At 40.6% G+C, this 19,211-nt stretch overlaps 1 protein-coding gene across 1 annotated transcript in view; it reads right to left on the bottom strand.

The window, feature by feature from the left end:
* Positions 1-19,211, bottom strand: part of DNAI1 (dynein axonemal intermediate chain 1) — a 151,273-nt gene that overhangs the window by 127,621 nt on the left and 4,441 nt on the right. The window contains exons 2-12 of the mRNA XM_050913638.1: positions 18,001-18,016; positions 16,773-16,817; positions 11,756-11,793; positions 9,905-10,003; positions 8,887-8,967; positions 7,192-7,318; positions 5,730-5,809; positions 4,721-4,879; positions 2,843-2,902; positions 331-468; positions 36-38 (exon numbers count right to left, since the gene is read on the bottom strand). Of these exons, the coding sequence (XP_050769595.1) occupies positions 36-38; positions 331-468; positions 2,843-2,902; positions 4,721-4,879; positions 5,730-5,809; positions 7,192-7,318; positions 8,887-8,967; positions 9,905-10,003; positions 11,756-11,793; positions 16,773-16,817; positions 18,001-18,016 (846 nt within the window). The remainder of the gene's footprint in view (positions 1-35; positions 39-330; positions 469-2,842; positions 2,903-4,720; positions 4,880-5,729; positions 5,810-7,191; positions 7,319-8,886; positions 8,968-9,904; positions 10,004-11,755; positions 11,794-16,772; positions 16,818-18,000; positions 18,017-19,211) is intronic.

Genomic DNA, 19,211 nt, shown 5'->3' on the forward strand with positions numbered 1-19,211 from the left:
AGTGTTTCTGCTTATTTCATTATTTTATCCCTCACATGCTAATCAAAAATGAGACACAAACATGATAGTGCACAAAAAAGAAAGCCATAAATCTCACTTGTTTGAAGACAAGATTATGGCTTCACAATGGTTTATATTCCCATAAAAAGTACAGCAAAATGGAAATCCTGTTCTGGCAAAAACTAGTTTTTGGATTTCTTAGGGTTGTTACTTGCCAACTGAGACAACTAGCTACACAGCCAGCATGACTTGCTAAATTTCACCTGACTTGCTTTACGGATGCATCCACTACCACTCTGAGCAGGCTTTTTCCAGCATTATGAAACATACCTGTGACTCCAGAGAGGTTAACTTTCTTCCCTTCTTCTTCTCCTCTTCTCTCTTTGCTATCTGAGCTTTTGATTTTTCTTTCTCTTTTGACCTTTCCATTTTCTCAAGCTCCTCCACATAGGCATCATAGATCTCCCACTGAGAGACACACAGAGGCAGGATTTATCACGACCTGATTGTACTCCAGAAAACAGCCATCTACACCATCACAAAAATATGATAGTCCTCACAACAGTAACACTGCCACTGGAATCAGCTGAAGACAGCTGGGTTGTTGCACAAAAAGTGAGATTGAAGCCCTGGATTTTTAAAGCTTGATGGGGCGTGTCTTACTTTTAAGAATACAGTATTGCATTCTTAATTTCCTTCCCCCAACACTCTTCCTGGTGCTTTGACGCCGTATCTTTTTTGTAGGACTTTCTGTTTGGCTAATTTACCAGTGTTTAATAGGAAACATGATTTAAACATCTGCTTTATGACATTTCTCATGTGGTGTTGGAAAATTAAATTGTAGCTGCTTAACACAATTTAAATCTTGGACTCCAACTCTGCAGCATATGATCAAACGGAAACTGAGAGCAGTTTTACATCTTCTGCTATGCCACATGCCACGAATGTCTTACTTCAGTAGATCCAAAAGTAATTTTTCTACTTAAGAATTATTCATTAGTATTGGAGTGCTACTACTGTTTCTGAAGCAGGTACATTACTTTCAGGACAAACAAGAAGCAATCTAATTCTGACACATCAGCTTAGGAGAGGGAGCATGATTCAAACACAAAATATAGACTAGAACATTGGAACAAAGAAAGGTAGCACAAATCTTTAGCAAAAAACCTGCATTGTGTTGTAAATTTGCAGGTGGAAATGAGATGGAAAGATGTTCCAAACATCAGGGAAAGGACAAAGAAGATGTGATGAGAAGATTAGGAGAAGGAGCAGAACAGAAAACTTTGGAACAGGAAATTGTGAGAATAAGGAAGAACAAGAAGGAAAAAGAGTTGAGGAAAAAAAGAGTTTACGTTAAAATATTATTTTATATCCACTCAAACGTTCAACAGAATAAAAAGAAAACAAGGGAAAGCTTTTCCTCTTAGTTTTCAAACATTTCATGCAAAATTTTAGCCACAGTCTGATTATCTTAAATAGCTCTGTTCTCTCTAACTCTCAGGTCATCTCACTGTCAGAAAGAACGAAAGGAAACTCCAGCTGGAGGGAGGGAAGATCTCAGGCCAATTACTCTGTGATTTCAAGTTCAGGAATAGACTGGGTTACAGTTTTCAGCTTGACAGAGACACCTTCACTCCCCTTCCTATCACTTTCCTATAACAGCATTTTTTAAGTTGATGCCATTACCTTATACTTTCTCCTGGGTGTTCCTGTAGTACATTGGTAATGAAACAATATTTTCAATATCAGTTTGGTACACTGGTTTGAAACAATATTTGTATCAGTGACAAACTCAAATACATTTTGTAAATATCTGTGAGAATTAATCAGCAGAATTGGCTGGATTCCCTTTCCAATGAAAGCTGTAGCATATTTCATGTGTAAAATGTCATGCAAAATAATTTTTTTTTACATTTTTAAGAGATGGAGAAAATACTATATAGTTCTTCATGAGGAATAACTAGGCATATTCCCACTACATAAAACAGAGCTAGGTCTATTGCAACAGGCTTAGAGTGGGCCTTCCATGTTCCTTATGCTGTAGTTCTCATTGGATTCAGCTTCAGGCTTTAGAAATCTGCTTTCACAAACAGCTAAGCTTAGACAAAGTAAAAAACACAGGGTTGCATATATAAAATTCTTAACAACACTCCCAAAAACTCCATGAACCCTTGTAAATTCCCGGCTGTATGAAATCTTCGTAAGTCTCCACTTTCTAAACACAGTGCTCAAAGTGGACCTAGCATGCAGACGTGTCCTAAGTGCCTTTTCATTATTTTGTTCCTGCATTTTGAGACCCCATTGAACCTGCCTCTGATGGGATCAGCTGATGGAGGTGTCCTGCAGCTGACCAGGTATTGAATGCTGGATCACAGCTCCTCCTAAATAACCAGGTCACCCACCACACAGTGATGGAAGATCTTCAGGAACAGAACAGTCCCCACACCAGACAGCCGTGTCCCCAGAGAAGTCAGTGCCTGCAAGCTGAAGCTCACCTCTTGCTGAGCCCAGAACCATTCTCACACTGTGGTTTCTCCATTTCCAGTTGTTTAAGACTCTCTAAAGCAGACTGGCCAGGGAGGCTGGCAAGCAGTAGATCAATTAAAAGCAGCTAAACTGAGACACTTGACCTTAGAAATATAAACCATTAGCAAGTTTACACATTAAGGCAGAAAAGAGGGCCACACTATTTTGCTCTCAGATTTAAATCAGAGATCAAAGCCACAGTACGGGAGTTCATTCCACTGCACAGAATGCAAACATAGCAATTTGGTCTTTCATTTCTCATATCTCAGTTTCCTAAATATACTCTAAAAAAACTTTAAAAGTAAAAAGGATATACCTGGTTAGCAGTGGCTGAGAAATTTTTACAAGGTGTAGGCTCCGATTGACATGCTCTTTCCTGAATAAAGAAAAAGCATAAAGAAACATAATCTTTGCATTGAAACTCTTTGCAGTGACATAGTCCAGCTGTGGAAACAGCCTTCTCATAGCGGGTAGTAAGAATAATACTGATCTAAGATTAATTCAACATCCAACTGACTCCTAGAGCACTGCACAAACATTATTGGTGATCATGCAAGTACAAATAGATTTTCTTGTGGACCAAAAGAAGGTTTACAAGACCTTCTGATTTTTTTCCAACATACTTAAAATACTTGATTTCAGTATTTCATTTTGAAGGAGCTGAAATGGTTTATTTCACCTCTACCATTTGAAACATTCTGCTACCGATTATGGTATCAGTTATGATATCCTATCAAATTTAAAAAGTTTCGACCTATATATTAAAAACCCACTTGGGTATAGCGGTCAAAACAAAACAGTTGAACAGAATGATAACCTATAAACAATTCATTTGATGTTACTGAAATAATATTTTTATCGGTCTTACATCAACATTCTGAAATAAATGAATATATTTCTGTGAAACTTTCATTTCATGCAACAGCATTTTCTTTCAAAAAACTGTTGCATCAGGACATTTTTAAGAAGCTGCCTGTAGCATTTCACTGACCTCTGAAATGAAGCAGTCTCAGAGGTGGAAACTGTACATCCTGTACAGCACACAGCAGTACAGCTATTTAAGGTCTATATTCTGCTTTCAAAGGCAGAATCACACAGAGGCACACAAGCCTCTCCCAGTAAAATCAATGGGAAGAGAATATGCAGATCTGGGGACAGAGAAATAACAAATTCCATTGCCTCCACAGGGATTTTTGAAAGATGCAGAATCTTAGCTCTAGACTTTGCAGTAAGCACTCCACTGTTGGATAGACTCTCCTGAGACCCTCCCTCTCTACTAGGGGGCAGAGATGGTATTCATTCTAGGAGATAGTAGCTCCAGCAACACAGTAACTCTTAGATCTCTCCAAGCCCATCAGATGTAAAGGCATCTCACTTTAGGTGTAATGGCTGCAAGAAGGCAGGCAGGCTCTCTGGGGAAGCTGTATATACTCTGATTCCAGGGCAGCAAGGAAAACAAGCGAATTTTCTCTCTGAAACTTGTATCTCCGATTCAGAAAGCTCCTTTTTGAGCACTCAACTGAGGGCCAACATTACCAGTATCAGAAGGCCCTGTGAAGACACGTTCACTGGGAATGGCTGCAGGCTCAGCAAAAAGCTTAGGGAAGGAACATAAGGTCTTGGGTCTGTACTGATTGGAAAGTGCATGCACAGAGTGGGAGGCAGATGTACCACGTAGCAGCAGCAAAGATTTGTCATACTTACATAGGTCTGTTACTGTAGTACCTGTGCTTAATACAAGCATAAATACCTTTATCCTTTTAATATAGGGGCACTTATATCCCCGCTCCACGGGTAAGAAATGAAGTACAAGGCCATAAAAGGACTCTGTAGCAAAAGGAAATCGAATTTATGGATTCCAAGCCCTCGGCTAGTACCCTAACCATTGCTCTATACTTTTTCAGATGAGAAAATAGACATGAAAAATGTTATATCCAAGTAGAGGTTTAAAGATTTACTGTAGCACCAAAACTTCTTGGCTGGTGGTGCTGTGATGTGGTGACAGCACAGGACTTCTAGGCTGTCCAAGAGTCCACGAGGCAAGAATTTTTCTCTCATTTTCATCACCCCAAATGTTTTACCATAGTAAAACACTGTTTTTTTCTCCTAATAGTATCTACAGAGATCACAGGATATGACACAAACACAGATGATCCACATGCCCTCCAAGTCACTTAAGGAAATGGCAGCATACCCGCATAGGGTTGTTGAGTGTCCTTGAAGCTCTCTCAATGAAGTTGAACTGGTTTGCAAGCTTCTGCTCCTTCACTCTTGGGGGAGGAGGCTCTTCTACCTCTGCTGCCTCAGCTACTTCTGCTGTTCCTGAGCCCTCTGCCTCTTCCTCTCCTGCAGCCTGCAAGAAAACAGAGCAGTGACTCCACCCTGAAAGAACCAGACATCTCTTTCCTTCTTCAGAAGCACTTCTTCTTAGACTCCTGGATTTCTGCTGCCTAGTAAAGGAGGCTGTAATTGAAGATTCAGTATTTAAGATGGAAATTAGGAGACTTCCAGCAATCAGAGCAAGGAGATTCTGGAACGGTATCTGAACAGGAATATGGAAAACCAGGAACTGAAGTTACTTTAAAACAAAGCCTGACATGAGTGAGATAATATAGCATGACTGCCTTTGATAAAATGGACTCAGGGACCCAAAGATTGTGTTAGAGTTCCACTACCCTCTGTTATCATTTCCTTGCAAGACAGTGAGCTTTGTCTGAAACTAGTCTGAACTTGATTCCAGGGCCTGACACTGTGTGGATACGAACAAACTTCTCACAGCATACTCCTTTCCTGATCAGCCAACTGCCTTTAAATCAGGCCACTGCTTATTTCATGTAGTTATGCCTGCTGCTTTCACCCCTCCACATATTGTTTTTCACCAATTTCTCTTTCAGGAATGGACATGCTGTCCAGGAATATTCCAGATCCCAGCAAATTACACTGTGTCTTGATATAATATCTGGATAAAGACAGATCTGGTGTGAGGGACCTCATGCCCCTACACAGCTTCTCCAAACTGAAAAACAGCAGGAGTACCCCAGCTGTTCACTAGAATCTACAGGATCTCACCTACAGCAGAGACATCTCAGGCATAAAAGAATCAATCACAGAAGCTTCTCAGCAAGCCCATTTTATAATAAAGGAATTTCAAATCTAATATTAAAAATAAAATGGACAGCTCTCAGCTGACTATGGAGAATTACCTGAGTATCTCCTGTGCTTTCTTCATCTTTAAACTCTGCCTCTTCAGATGTTACTGCAGACGTCTCAACAGGAGCCTTTTCTGATGATAGAAAGGATAAGTGAATAAGCCTAGGATAATAGGACATATTATCTCATATTCTGCAGATCTGTCTGTCTTCTGAAGCATTAATATACAGATGCGTCCTTTTCTAATGCTATCTCATTAGACAACACAGTAACCAATCCCCAGTTTGGAAGGTGATTGTTTGCTCAAAGCCACAAAAGGAGACAATGTCATTACTAGAATGAAACTACAGTAATTCTGGCTGGACTGAAATAAAAAATCTGATTTCGACTCAAATCAAACTTCTGAAATCCACTTCTGATCTGAGTAGCTTTGTTTCTAGGTATTCCTTCAGCTCTGGACCTTTCTGCCCTCCAAAAATGGCTGCAATTATGTACAACCATGAAGAAAGCTTTCAAGGCACATAGGAGTTATAACATGGTTTGTTCTTGTTTATATGGATAAAAATTAATATACTAGTCCTGTTAGAGAATATGGATGTCTACATTCCAGTCACAGCCTTGAGCGTGTAGTCATGCTAGCATTAAGCTGCTTGAAACTAGCTGGTTTGGAACCTACAAAAAGTACTTGCCAACAACAACAATCCATGCTTTCATGGCATTGAACATCCCATTCAGCACTTTGTCCTACTTCAAATGATCATGCACATTTTAAGTGTAAAATAATAGAGGCACTGACCCTCAGAAGCTTCAAGTAACAACTATTCTCAGGAGCTTATCCAGTGTTATCATTGTGGCTGACAGTTACCACCTTGAAAGGACACTCTTTGTAACACAACTTCTTTCACAAACAGCAGAAATATGAGAAAATCACTAGGCAGTACATCTTTCCCTGTTGAAAATTCAAACCTAGAACTCTTTACTAACAACAGAGCTTTTCAGCCTCTGATTAAGATGTCTTTTTGACTGAAAACCTAAGAATGGCGATAGTAACTCAGATGAAAGGTCCAACTAGCCCAATATCTTGTATCTCACATTGTCCAGAAGTACATGTCCTGGTAAGCGTGTAAGAACTGGTCAAGTATATGATAGTTTCCTGAATGATCACCCAGCCTCCAAACATTTCTGCTTTAATACTTTAAATCATGGCTGAAACTTTCAAAGCAGGCTAAGGAGTTTAGACATGTATGTCCAGCTAATGGTAGTGGAAGATGTTTAAAAGACACTAAATAGCTCTGAAAATTTCATTGTTAGTGTTCACATGGCCCAAAAAGCATGCACCGTTTTCTACACTGTGGCAAACCTCTGGCTGATTGTTGTTTTGCTTCCCAAGAAGGATGCAAGCCAAAATAGGAGCTGTTCAATTCTATGGTGATGAAGCATGATCATTCCCTGACGTTGAATAAGTAGTACCAGTGCCTAGCTGAAAATGATTGTGGTTTCAGATAATAAACCTACCTGCTGCAGTGCTTAATCTGATACTCTGCCGCCTGCCTTCATCTGAATCTTTGAGTATCATGTTTCCATTCAAAGAGAAGTGAATGGCCATTTGATCCACATAGCTTATTGGCTTGTATGCTCGTTCCTACAGAGAGGAAAAAAACAACAAAATCAGCGTGGGGAAAAAAAATATTTTAAACCAGAACTACTGTGTAGCCTAAACTGCTAAAGCTAAGAAGATCCATACTGGTAAATATATGATTGTTATTGGCATATTTACACTGAATTTCTTGCAGCAGGTATTTATATCTCAGGACACTGAGCGCCATAAATTAAAAATACAACGAAAAGAAGCAAGAACATGAAATCCCTAGTTCTCCACCACTATCACAGCAAGTGAGTTTAAATATAGTTCTAGTGGACCTCTGCTACACAGCACTCCCTAAGACACCCTCATGTCCTGTTGTGCTGAGATCCCTGAATGAGTTGTTGTCCCTACACAAGAGCAGCACCATACATAGAGAGCAGCTCTGATCTGGAGACAGTACAGGCTCTTAGCACCATGCCCAGGTTATAAGCACTGTACTAATTCAGCTATTTGATGCTAGCTTGATTGGTGCTTGCTTGTGGACCACTGTACAGTGCAGGCATGCACCTAGGCTCAAACTGCATTAAGATTTTGAGCTGCACCTAAAAGCAATCAGAAGCCACTGCACCATAGATGCTTCAATAGTTTCTTCTTAAAAATATGACTGCTTTCTGTACCAATCACAGCATAGCATCGAGCCCACTTCAGTCCCTGTGGAGGATTTGAAGATATGGATCATTCATCACCTCTTTCTATCCCATAAATACAGAAAACATCATCTCCAAATAGAAGAGAAAGTGACCTTATTTGCTTCTGCAAGACTGATTTCCTTTCTCTGGTGATCTCATGTAATGGTTGGTCAAACTAGTTACAGCAGCACAGAGAAGAGACAGGCTCAGGAATATTTCACCTGGTTGTCTGTTCCATGTCTGAGGTTGGGGATAATCCAATGCCAGAACTGGAGAGGCTGTCCCTGTGTCCTTTCTTTCAGGGGGTGTAACCCTTCCAAGGGAAGAGTGGGAGGCAAAGCCATCATTCCACTCTCCCGCTGTGGTAGCCTGTGCTGCTAGCTGTACATGCTAGCAGGAGGAGGCTGCTCCAGAGTAATGCAGCATATGCTCTGCACATACAAACATGAAGGTGTGACTCTTGGATGTTTCCTGGCAGTCTTTGATGCACCCTCCCCTGCTCACTCCTACTGATCATGAATAGAGCTCTTGTCAGCGATTTCACAAAGCACGTTTCTGAGCTTTCCTACAATTCAAACAACTGAATCTTGATGTGAGGATACCGAGGCATAACTGTCTTACAGACTGAGTAAAGCATTGCCTTTTGTCCTCTAACCACCACAGAATGGAAAAGTTACCACCTGAGATTAGCTGCACTAATTATGTTCGCTACCAGATCTTGTCGAGTAATTGTTATATCCTACTTCTGAATTAATACGTCAATGCTTTTAGACTTTTACCTTCTGCAAAAACCCTTCAGGAATCATTGGCAGTAAATATGTAACAAGATGAAGCCACATTAAAAGGAAATTTACCTGGTTATAAATCAAAGGAAAACACAAAACCAGTTAATTGCAAAAAATGTCACCCTGGTTTTACAGGTCATGCCACACTTACTTTAAAGCTGTATCTGACGATATTCTGGGGAGCATGGGGATTATTAGCTGTCAGGATGCGTGTAAATTCCTCTTTTAATTCCTTTGGAATGGAAACAAAATAATATCGTAAAACTCCACTATTAATACAATGTACAGCATACAAAAATCACCAGGTTTATGCTCAGTGCTATGATGTTCAGTTCGCTGTAGATGCCTCATGTGCAGCTGGTGCCTCCACAAGAACAATGCTTGGAGCCAAGCTAGCTCAGAGTGGAATCCAGAACAGTCATCCTGCTTCCCACCATAGTATTTCAATGGGCTTTCTTGAATTCTTTAGCTGTCACGTTAATTCTTATCTAAGCTATGGTAGCACTTGAAAAATGCTAGCTGCATTCTATAGGGCAAGAAAGACAACCTGTGTCTTGAAGCATACACTGTCCAAAAATAGAGTAAACAATAAGCTCAGTAGCAGTGCTTGCAGGATCAACCACTGCAAACAAAAAACAGTACTGGTGTTAACTGTTTTCACTGCCTGAGTGGGGGGAAGTACGTATAGCTTCCCTTTGAGAGCTACGTGGAGGACAGGGAGCAATGCCAGAGTTTTACAAGACAGTGAGAAGAGAGAGACAACTGCAGTTGGAAGGGTGACTGACTGCAATCCTACTGAAGAAAGCTGAGAAGAAATGGCCATAAAACTGTAGGACACCTCCCTGTCCTGTGTATCACACGCAGGCATGTGAAAAGCTCAGGGTTGGCTCTGGGGTCCTCCTTATCTGAGTGAAACCCTAGCCCCATTCCCCTCTTGGATCAACTCCATGCAGTTACATTGTCTTAAGCTCAGAACTGTGTTTCGAAGCACGTTCTCGCTCTTTTCCTGCTGAAAACCACTTCAGTTTATGCTGCAGACACTGTACTTTAGTAAGTACTGGAGTTTTACTCTTGCAGAATTCCCTCCAAAACAAATGGGTAAGAGGTAGGCTTCAGCTTATGGAGTTTTGTACACATCTCATGACAACTACCGGCACTGTTTTACTCACAGCTTCAGTCAGCTCCAGTTGATCTGGGGGTTTGACTAGAGTCTTTGCTGCGGCCCATTCATCTACCCCCTCTCCTGCTTCAGTGGAGCCATCTTCATCCTAGCACAGGAACGACAAGCCCATTAGTGCACCAAGACTGTGACTGTTTTGCTCCCTCCCAAAGCAGCACTTCTCCAGGCATGGAGCAAGTAGAAAAAAACCAGCATTGCCCCACCCATCTGTGCTTTGAGCAGAGCAGATACAGACTGTTGAATGGCTACACTTGCCAGCAAGAGCTCAGTGAGTTGGAGGAGCTGCTGTCTGAAGATTGTTCCTGGCCTGTAACAAAACTGGAGTAACTCCAATAAAAAAACTCAAGTAACTCCACTTCAATTTCAGTTTAAAAGTTGGCAATTCTGTTTGTTTTGACCATATAACACTCAAATGAGCCATACTTTAGGGCTCAAGTCAAGGACCTGCAATTACTTCTGAAGTGCTATTCTATAAGCTACACTTAGAAATTAGTTTAAGATACAAAGCTGCAGGGATGTGGCTCCTGGAGGAATGTTAACCATTTTCTTGCAAAGGCCAGCAGGTCTGCATTCTCCCAACACAGACAGCTGCTCTCCTTGGGCTGGGCTTGGGTTGATGTCATGATATGATATCATTAACAGGAAAATGAATCACTGCAGGGATGAATTTCAATTAATTGTCATTACAGATAAACTGCCAGAACACAAAGTTGCTGATTAAAGTGTTTAACTGCTCCAGGCGAAATTTCTCCCTCAGTTTGAAATGTGTAATGGGTTGATTTAAAATAAATCAATCATTCTTTTAAATACAGTTCTCTCAGGTCTGCTAAACTTTATAGCCATATAGAGCTGCCGATGAGTCCAGGGTATAAGTGAAGGCTGGTGGCAGGTACAGAGACTGGACCCAGCAAAGCTTTGCTATCTGCAGAGCGCCACAAAAGTAAAAAGCACAATGCTGCGTAAAAACATGCAGTGGCTGGAAGTAACAGAGAATTCTGCATGTGCCAGGCACCCAGGGAAAGTCACAGGCTCCAGCCTTTTTTTTCCCCAAGGGAGGTGAAATGAGGCAAGCTGTAAGGAAGGTTAGGCGCTCTGATACACAAGACTACGACGGCAGAACAGTTGTTTGTGATTTAACGCTCCCCACATGAACACCTGCTTGTAGGACATTTATCATACACAATTCAATGCCAGTTAGTTCAGTGGCTGTTTTCCCTAGTGAATCAGATAAAAAGTGTTCTGGGTTTAACATTTTTATTTATGTTTTTCATTTAAAAGTAAATAACTTTTCATTTTTAAAGGGTCAAAAGAGGAACATTTAATAAGACTGCGATTTGTCCTAAGAAAGTGAAAAGCTATTTATCACCATGCCTGTTTAAAGGCATGTAAACTGTCCTTCTTCCATCCATGCCAATGGAGCTAAATAAGAGGAAGGTAGATTGAATAAGGGTATTTTAAGCATTTATTTGCCCAACAATACAACCATTATCATGAGGCTTACAGTCAAAAAGTTAACACTATTTTCTCTAATGCTTGTATTTCTACGTTAATTAAGTGAATATGGGTGATGTTTTGGAATTTACATCCCAAACATTTTATTTTAACCTTTTCATATTGCATTTTAGCTAAATTGTACCTTTGTTTTAGCTGCCATTTTGATCTTAACTTGCTAGTGTAATTCCCCTCCCAGTGGAAATCTAGAGCAACCCCTTACTGCTAAATCAATTGGAATGTTACCAATTCCATAAAACAAGCCATTGTTCAGACTGAATCTAGTTTGCATCTCACAGATAAAGATGGAAAAAACATTTTTTAAGACCCATGGATTTGTGGATCTTACCCGTTTTTTAGATACAGCTTTCACAGGCCTTGGTGGTACTGCCTTTCCTCCTGAAGGTCCACTTTGGCCCTGAAGTGAGAACATACCCAATGTAAACCTTCAAAGCACCATGTTTCCTTATTTAACCAAAGCAGAATAAAAGTTTAATGTGCTTATTAATGTTTGCTCCAATGGTATGTTTCAAAAGCCGAATATACCAGTATTTTGTCTATAAATAATTTGAATGAAATGCAGTCACTTCCATAATACAAGACAGTATTTTATCAGCATGAAGAAACGCTAGGTTCTGTCCTTGCTATTGCCTATCTGTGATACACCTAAATGTCACACACACGGGGTTCTAGTGCCTTACTCAAACACACAGAAAGGCTGCTCTTGCCCCAAATGCTTCCATATCATGGTGAGCCTGAAGACAGCAGATCCACACCTACAAAGACACAAGTGCTGAAAAACCATGGAAAACACTGATGAGCAGCTGGAAAGTTAACCACTGCCAACCTCTCTGAGCACATCACAGCACAGAAAAATTTTTATGACAGGCTTTAAGGAAAACAACGAAATAGTTGTTTACAGGGAGCCTTATAGAGTGTTTCTAAGGGAGATTGCCCAGAGGTTAAGGAAGAACAGAAGGGCACTAGTGACAAGCTTTATGAAAACTTTACAGAAAGTGGGAGAGGAAATGAAGAGGATCCTTTTGAGAAGACGCTGAGGGACAGACAGGACCAAGAACCCAGAAGGCAGAGGGAGAGAGAACTGATAAATCAAACAAAGGAGACAGCATCAGAAACCTTGGCAAGAACAGTTTCAGGATAGATCCCAGATAACATTGGATGGGATGGATGGGAAAAGCAGAGGAGTTAATCGGAAAAAGTGTTTGACTGTGACAGGAAAGAAGGGGACACTAGAGAAGAGGGAAGGAAAATGAAGGGGTGGGGGAGCAAGCTCCCATGGGTTTACTGATTTTCTTTAGAACAACATTAGAGTGTGCCTTTCAGCTCAGATCAAAGGTCCACCTAGCCAAGTTTCTCGCTCCAACAGTATTCAAAAGCAGATATCTATAGAGCTTTCTCCAGGATGCCATCTCAGCTTGCCACAGGGACTTGAACCAGAAATGCTATTCTTTTTATTTCATATCAGTGAATCTTTTTCTCCACAAATTTATTCAGTTATTTTGGAATCCATGCACATTTTTAGCATGCACAACTTCCACAGCAAGGACTCCCATGGTACAACTACATGCTAATGCAAAGAACCACTGCTTGCTTTTTAAGTCTGCCACTTGCTGCATTCATCTGGTTTTCCTAGTTCTTCTATTGGAAAGCCCAGCTTTGTCACAGTATCTTGTTTTCATCCCCTTTTCCATACCTCTTATGAACACCTTAAGGAGCACGAGTCTCTACAGAGATTCCTAGAATCCTCTCATGATTCCTCTTCATTATGAAAATTAAATATTCACTTCTACCATCTGCTTCCTATGTATTAAACAATTAAGCAGTCATAATGACTTTGACCCAGTATCCCCAAGCCTTGTTTCTAAAGATCCATTACTTGCTAAGACTTGACAATAAGAATTCAGAAAAGAAATATTTTCAGAGGAGGACAAACTGTAGCAGAGATGTGAGGCTGTGACTTTCAGTGTTGTTGCTCTTTGTACAAGCCAAGCCACGTAAAACTGCTGTTACTAACAAGGCATCAGGGATTATTTTTATTCCAGAAGATACATATTAAAAGCAATGAAAAACGAGCAGACTGGTACATTTCTATGCTTAGAAAATGTGCCTCACTTTGAAATACAAATTGTTATGACTCAAGTGGAGAAAATAAAGAGTTATGACATTTCCTTTATAATCTCACAGTGGGCTGGTAGCAGAGCAAAGCAGAGAGCCTAGGAGCTCCAGTGTCACAACCACTACTGGGACTGCTGCATTACACAGCTGGCCTGTCTCCCCCATGTGATTGCTTGGCAATGGGCAACAGAGCATCCTATCCTACAAGGAGCATGCTACATGTGAATTAGATGTGATTTAAGCAACAAAATTTAAAACAGATTTTCACAGCAGAATTTTATTCAGATCCAAATCAAAATTAAACTCTTAATTTTAAACATGAAACAAAGCCTACTCACTATTACCCTTTGTAAATGAGTCTCTAAAAGCATTTATCCAGTAGGAAAGGCATTGACAAGGCAATCTGAGGGTAATTGGTTTTGGCAGTTGCACAGATTTCAATTAACATAATCTGAAGAGCCACCTGTGAATAGATATCTGCAACTGTATTAAAATCCAAAAGTGACACTGAAGAAAAGCTAGAGTTAGAGTGCACTGGAAGGAAGCAGCACAAACTCTGCCCTGCTCCCCACACCATAAAGGGTTTGTAGGGTAGAGTGTGAGCAATTTTTCTAATCAACCAGGGGCCTATGTCTAATTTGCTTTATTTCTTTTGTCTTTGTATGGTACCATCATGGTTTTATGACTGTAACTTAATGATGTAGTACATGTCTGGTATGATAAAGAGACCCTGAGGAGACCCAGGATGTGGCATAGAGGAGTACAGGCAGGGCATGATAAGAGAAGGGGCACAGGCTTGACATTGGAGACCCCACAGCTCTAAGTATCTCACGACTGGCCAGTTAGAGAAATGCAGATCTGCAGACAGGGGAACTGGACAAAGCTAGGTTAAGGGGTAACAAAGAAAACAAAATAATAGTATCTAGCACACTTAAAAAGCATCATATACAGTAGCATCGGGTGTACTGTGGAACACCAGACCAATGAAGAAAGAGAAACCTGTGGAAGTGTGTTAGCTAACATATAAAAGAAACTCCAAGTGGGTCCTAAAGTGAAGAAGAAACCATCAACATAGACATCTTATCCTTCCCAGTGAAGGACCCCAGATGCTGACAACTTGCGATAACAACACCACCAACGACAGCAAAATGAAACCATCAACCTTGGGAACCAAAGGACCGAAAGAAGGGTGAGCACAACACAAGAAAAGGGGTAGAAACTGAGAAGCTTGCATGCAACAACTTTAACTGCATTATTATGATTACTAATGATTTTTTTTTTGCACAGAAGTACTTCTTATTTTCTGTAATAATTACATCTGGACTGATGATAATGTTTAGACTAAGATTTCAGTCACACTAACATTAAAATCTTAGTTTTATGTATATAAGGTGTGCCTCCTCTTTGCTTATAAACAAGGGTTTGAGTGTAACAAAGTTTACAGACTATTTAAAAAAAGCACTAGGCTCTGAAGGTCTTAACTTTGATCCCATGCATGTTTTTACCCTTCATCAAAGGGTAGCTGAGAGTACAGCATCCAGTTGTGTACGACTGGGAGGGGGTGTTCAAGGGAGGGGTCTCATTGTATCAGTTGGTGGGATTTACTGCCCTTCTCTGTCTGCCTCATTCCTACTTTACTGCCAGACCTCACTCCCTGACTGTGGCAACTTCCTTCAGGGCTCCCTGGGAACTAAGTGAAGTAGTTCCCCACAGCAGGGAGCAAGAACACGACTGGTAGGACAGTTACAAAATTGCACTTATTATCTCTGGTATTTTGAACTAAAAGCACTCCAACTGCTCCCTCCAACCTCAACAGTAATGCCTTAGAGCTACTTGGCTATCACACAGATCCTTGGCCAAGTGCTGCATAGTACGGACACAGCCAGCCCAAAAGTGTGCTAAACCTGAAGAGGGAAGATGGGAGCCAGCATGCAGCGACCGGTGTAGGCCCTGGGCTTTCTTCCACATGTGGTCCGCAAAGACAGGACAGCCATACCTGGAGCAGGTGAGCACAGGTTTGTCTGGCAGGTGGCAGTAGAGCCTAGGAAGGTGTTGGTTCTTAGCTCATTCCAGGGTCCTTCAGCAAAACTCTTGCCTCCTGCCTAGACAAACCATCCCTCACAGCACAGAGACCTACTTCAACAACAACAGAAGTCGAATATCTTATTTGTTGGATATCCTGGACTCTGGCCAGTGAAGGTAAAGACTGCAACTCTATTTGACTCAATACTCTACGGAAGTCAGTAAAAAAAGCAGAAGGCAGCCTTCGGGATGCAAGCATCATTCCTGCGGGGACGCACTACTGCAGCCTAAGCTGCAGAAGGTTCATCCCAAAGTACCTAAAACTGTTGGAATCCAGCTGAAAGGTGACACAAACATGAAGAGATGAGATGAGATCCTACTATTTTGGCAATACTAGCACTAGGCACCGCTCATCAAAACTAGTAGATCTGTTTAAATCTATTACAAGAATCAAGGTGGGGAGCAAACATGGGTCAGTCAAGAATACAAAATCTTTTACATCGCCTCCTAATTCAAATAGCACAAAGTATACTGCTGTGCCACTTGCTGAAAAAGGCAGCCCCGACATTCCTTTTTATTGGCGTATCTGCGCTTTGTCCTTTTGCTATTTCTTTTGCAAGCTCCTGCTCCCTGTAAATTTTTCCAAAGCCAGCACACTGTCCTTCTTCATACCTTTCCTTAGAACTCCTCTCTGCCACATTAGCTGTAAAGAGTCCTCCATAGCACCCAGGTAGCTGGTGTCCTGCCACCATGGCTCAGAATGATGGCCATTGCTTCCTCATTCTTCTTTTTACTGTATCAATGTATTATCCATAAACTATTATTTAAGATGTAATCCTTTTGCTCTGACAGCTATTTCTTTGTTCCACATCACACAGTGTTTGTACAACAGGGAAGAGGTCACAAATGCATCCGCAATACAAATAAAAAATAAACTATAACTGTGAATCAACATAATGATTGTATATTCACTAGCAAGATGCTCACGACGACTGGCCTTCATACGCATCTCTACAATTCAAGCACATTTTTGCTGTTACATAATTAGCTACAGAAAAAAAAATTATAAGTTAACAGACTATTATTAGCATATCAAAGAGAAGCATTCAGATGTTAGAAAATGCAAGAATTAAGGTTGCTGGGGCAACCTTCAATTCATCCCATTGGGCACAGGCATTATGATACACAGCTTAATTCCATAATCATACACTTTGGTTTTTGTAGTTTCCCTGCCTCACTTAAGCTCTCCCAGGCTTACAAGCATGGACAGAGTTCAGACAATAAGTTGCTACTAGTATTTTGGTTTATGTTGTTCAGCATCTAGAGTCTTTTTTTTCTTTAATGCGTAGCCTAAGTCAGACACCCAGCAAAGAACATTTCAATCCAAACAGTTACATTTTAGCAAATTCTATATAAACTGAAGATGGTCTTGCTACAGAAAAAATCAACAGTCTTCCTAAATCTTCCTAATAAATGGTTCTACTATCCCTGCCTTTAATAATAATAATAATAATTAACAGGAAGAGGAGTATGAATAATTATGAGGAATTTATATTAGGAAAAAAGATACATTGTTGCTAGGGAACTAAGGAACGGGTAGGAGGTATTAAGGAGTTATAAGGAGTTTCTCACCTCCAGGTCACCGTCATAACTCTGACCACCCTGGGAGGTGCTCCACTGCTACAGTGAAAAATGCCAGAGTGAGAATTTATGCATGCTAAACATGTTTTACTCTGATGACTGTCTTATAATAAATAAATGAACAGATTACCATAGTTCCCACAGTGTGAAGATATTAGAAGCCCATAACAGTCACAATACTTAAATTAAGGATATAGAAAACTCAAGTGACTGTTCTCTTCTGGACCTTTCTTCCAGGATGTGTTTATGATAGCAGCACGTAGAAATTCCTCACTGGGCCAGACATCGACTATGCTACAAGACAAATCGACAATTGACTACAGCAAAGATACAATAATCCAACAGGATGATACAGACGAAGAGAGGAAACAGCTGAGAAGTGATGCTTTAAATGCCATTTAATTTTCTTTTCCCTTGCCACAGCTCCCTCTAATGCAGACAAGCCACCAAGAGGTGCAAATAGCTGCAAAACGAAGTCCTTCAGCAGGAAGTTTTCCTGTTGCTGACCTACCCAACAAGCATTTCTAATTGTATTTTTAGGTAGGATGTTTGGGTTGTCTCCAAATGAAATTCCTCTAAATATTTTTTTTTTTGAGTTATAAAACAGGAAAACTAAAATAAGAAAAAACTACTGGCTACTTTCCAAAGGACATTGCTGTAAATGAAAAAAGCACTACCAGGCTGGCATTTCGAAAGAGCTATCTTATTTCCGCATCCCAGAAACATGTAATGGGAGGGCAAGCACCAAAGAGATACAATGTCTAGTGGAAATTTTGCCCTCAACACCCTAGTAACCTGTTTCCAGCTTGGCCTGCAATGAGGAAAATAAACAATCGTACTCAACCATCCATGTAAGTCTTGTCCTTCTTGCTTACTCTATCCACAGTGATTATTACTCTCTCCTTTTGTTGGCGATGTGACAGCCACTAATTGCTGATCTGAGACTCATTAACTAATTTTATACAAAATAGACAGGACTATCAGTACCTGCCTTCTTGATGGAACAGCAAAATCTCTGAAGCTTTTTCCAAGTCCTGGAACAATCATGTCTGGTTCTTTTTTAACAGGTATTTTCTATGGCCCTACTTTTCAACTATTTCATCCTCCACTGCAGAAAACCTCTGACTTGTCAGTGGCAATGCTGATAGTAAATAAATCATCTTGGTGCCCTAGAAAGCAGAGATTTACTTTCAAGAGCAAGTGTTCATTTAAGAACCGGGTTGAATCCTGAATTTTTGACCGCAGAAATCCTTCAGGAAAAAATGTGTCCATCCCTCACATTCAGATCCAAGGCCTGCCCTGAATAATCAAGTAGGAGATGCAATGATGCCACCACATGTGCTGTCCTGCCATCCAGGGTGAGGTTTCTCACTACAGCCTTTGCTGGGTGGTGCATCTTTCTCCTATACTCTCAGGTTAAACTGCCCCTTCCAGACTAGCTCTTGCAACTGGTCACTGCATGGTGCGGAGCTAGACACACTGCTATACAGTAACTCCTTGAGTAACGTGAAATTTCTCCCTATGCTTAAAGCATAAGGTGGGCTGAATAGATCTGGATTTGCAGATCCAGCCTAAAATACCAGAAAACTCAGAGGCAAGGATGATGCACGTTGATTACTTTGCAAAGCTGAACTGTCAGTTCATATTAAGCAAATTTTCCAAGGGCTGAAAATCGATTACATATTAATGAAACACTCATCAGGGCAATGACAAACCGAGACTATATTTTTTTAAGATTATTAAAGAGACATTCCTGCAGCCTTTCTGTTCCCCATGCTAGCTGTCACCATAAGACCATCAGACTACAAGGCTGAGCAATCACAGAATGCTCATTCTAAGTTTACTTCATCTTCCTGAGCAGAGACATTATCATTCCCACTTCCTCTGGAGCACAGCACAGAGGTTAACATGTAATTTGAAAAAAAAAAAGAGAAGAACACAGCTGATTGTAGGATTCTAAAGGGAAGAGGGAGAGACATTATAAGACCTAAGCTTGACATTTCTGT

Source organism: Gymnogyps californianus, chromosome Z (genome assembly GCF_018139145.2).
Source record: "Gymnogyps californianus isolate 813 chromosome Z, ASM1813914v2, whole genome shotgun sequence".
In the NCBI taxonomy this organism is placed as follows: Eukaryota; Metazoa; Chordata; class Aves; order Accipitriformes; family Cathartidae; genus Gymnogyps; species Gymnogyps californianus.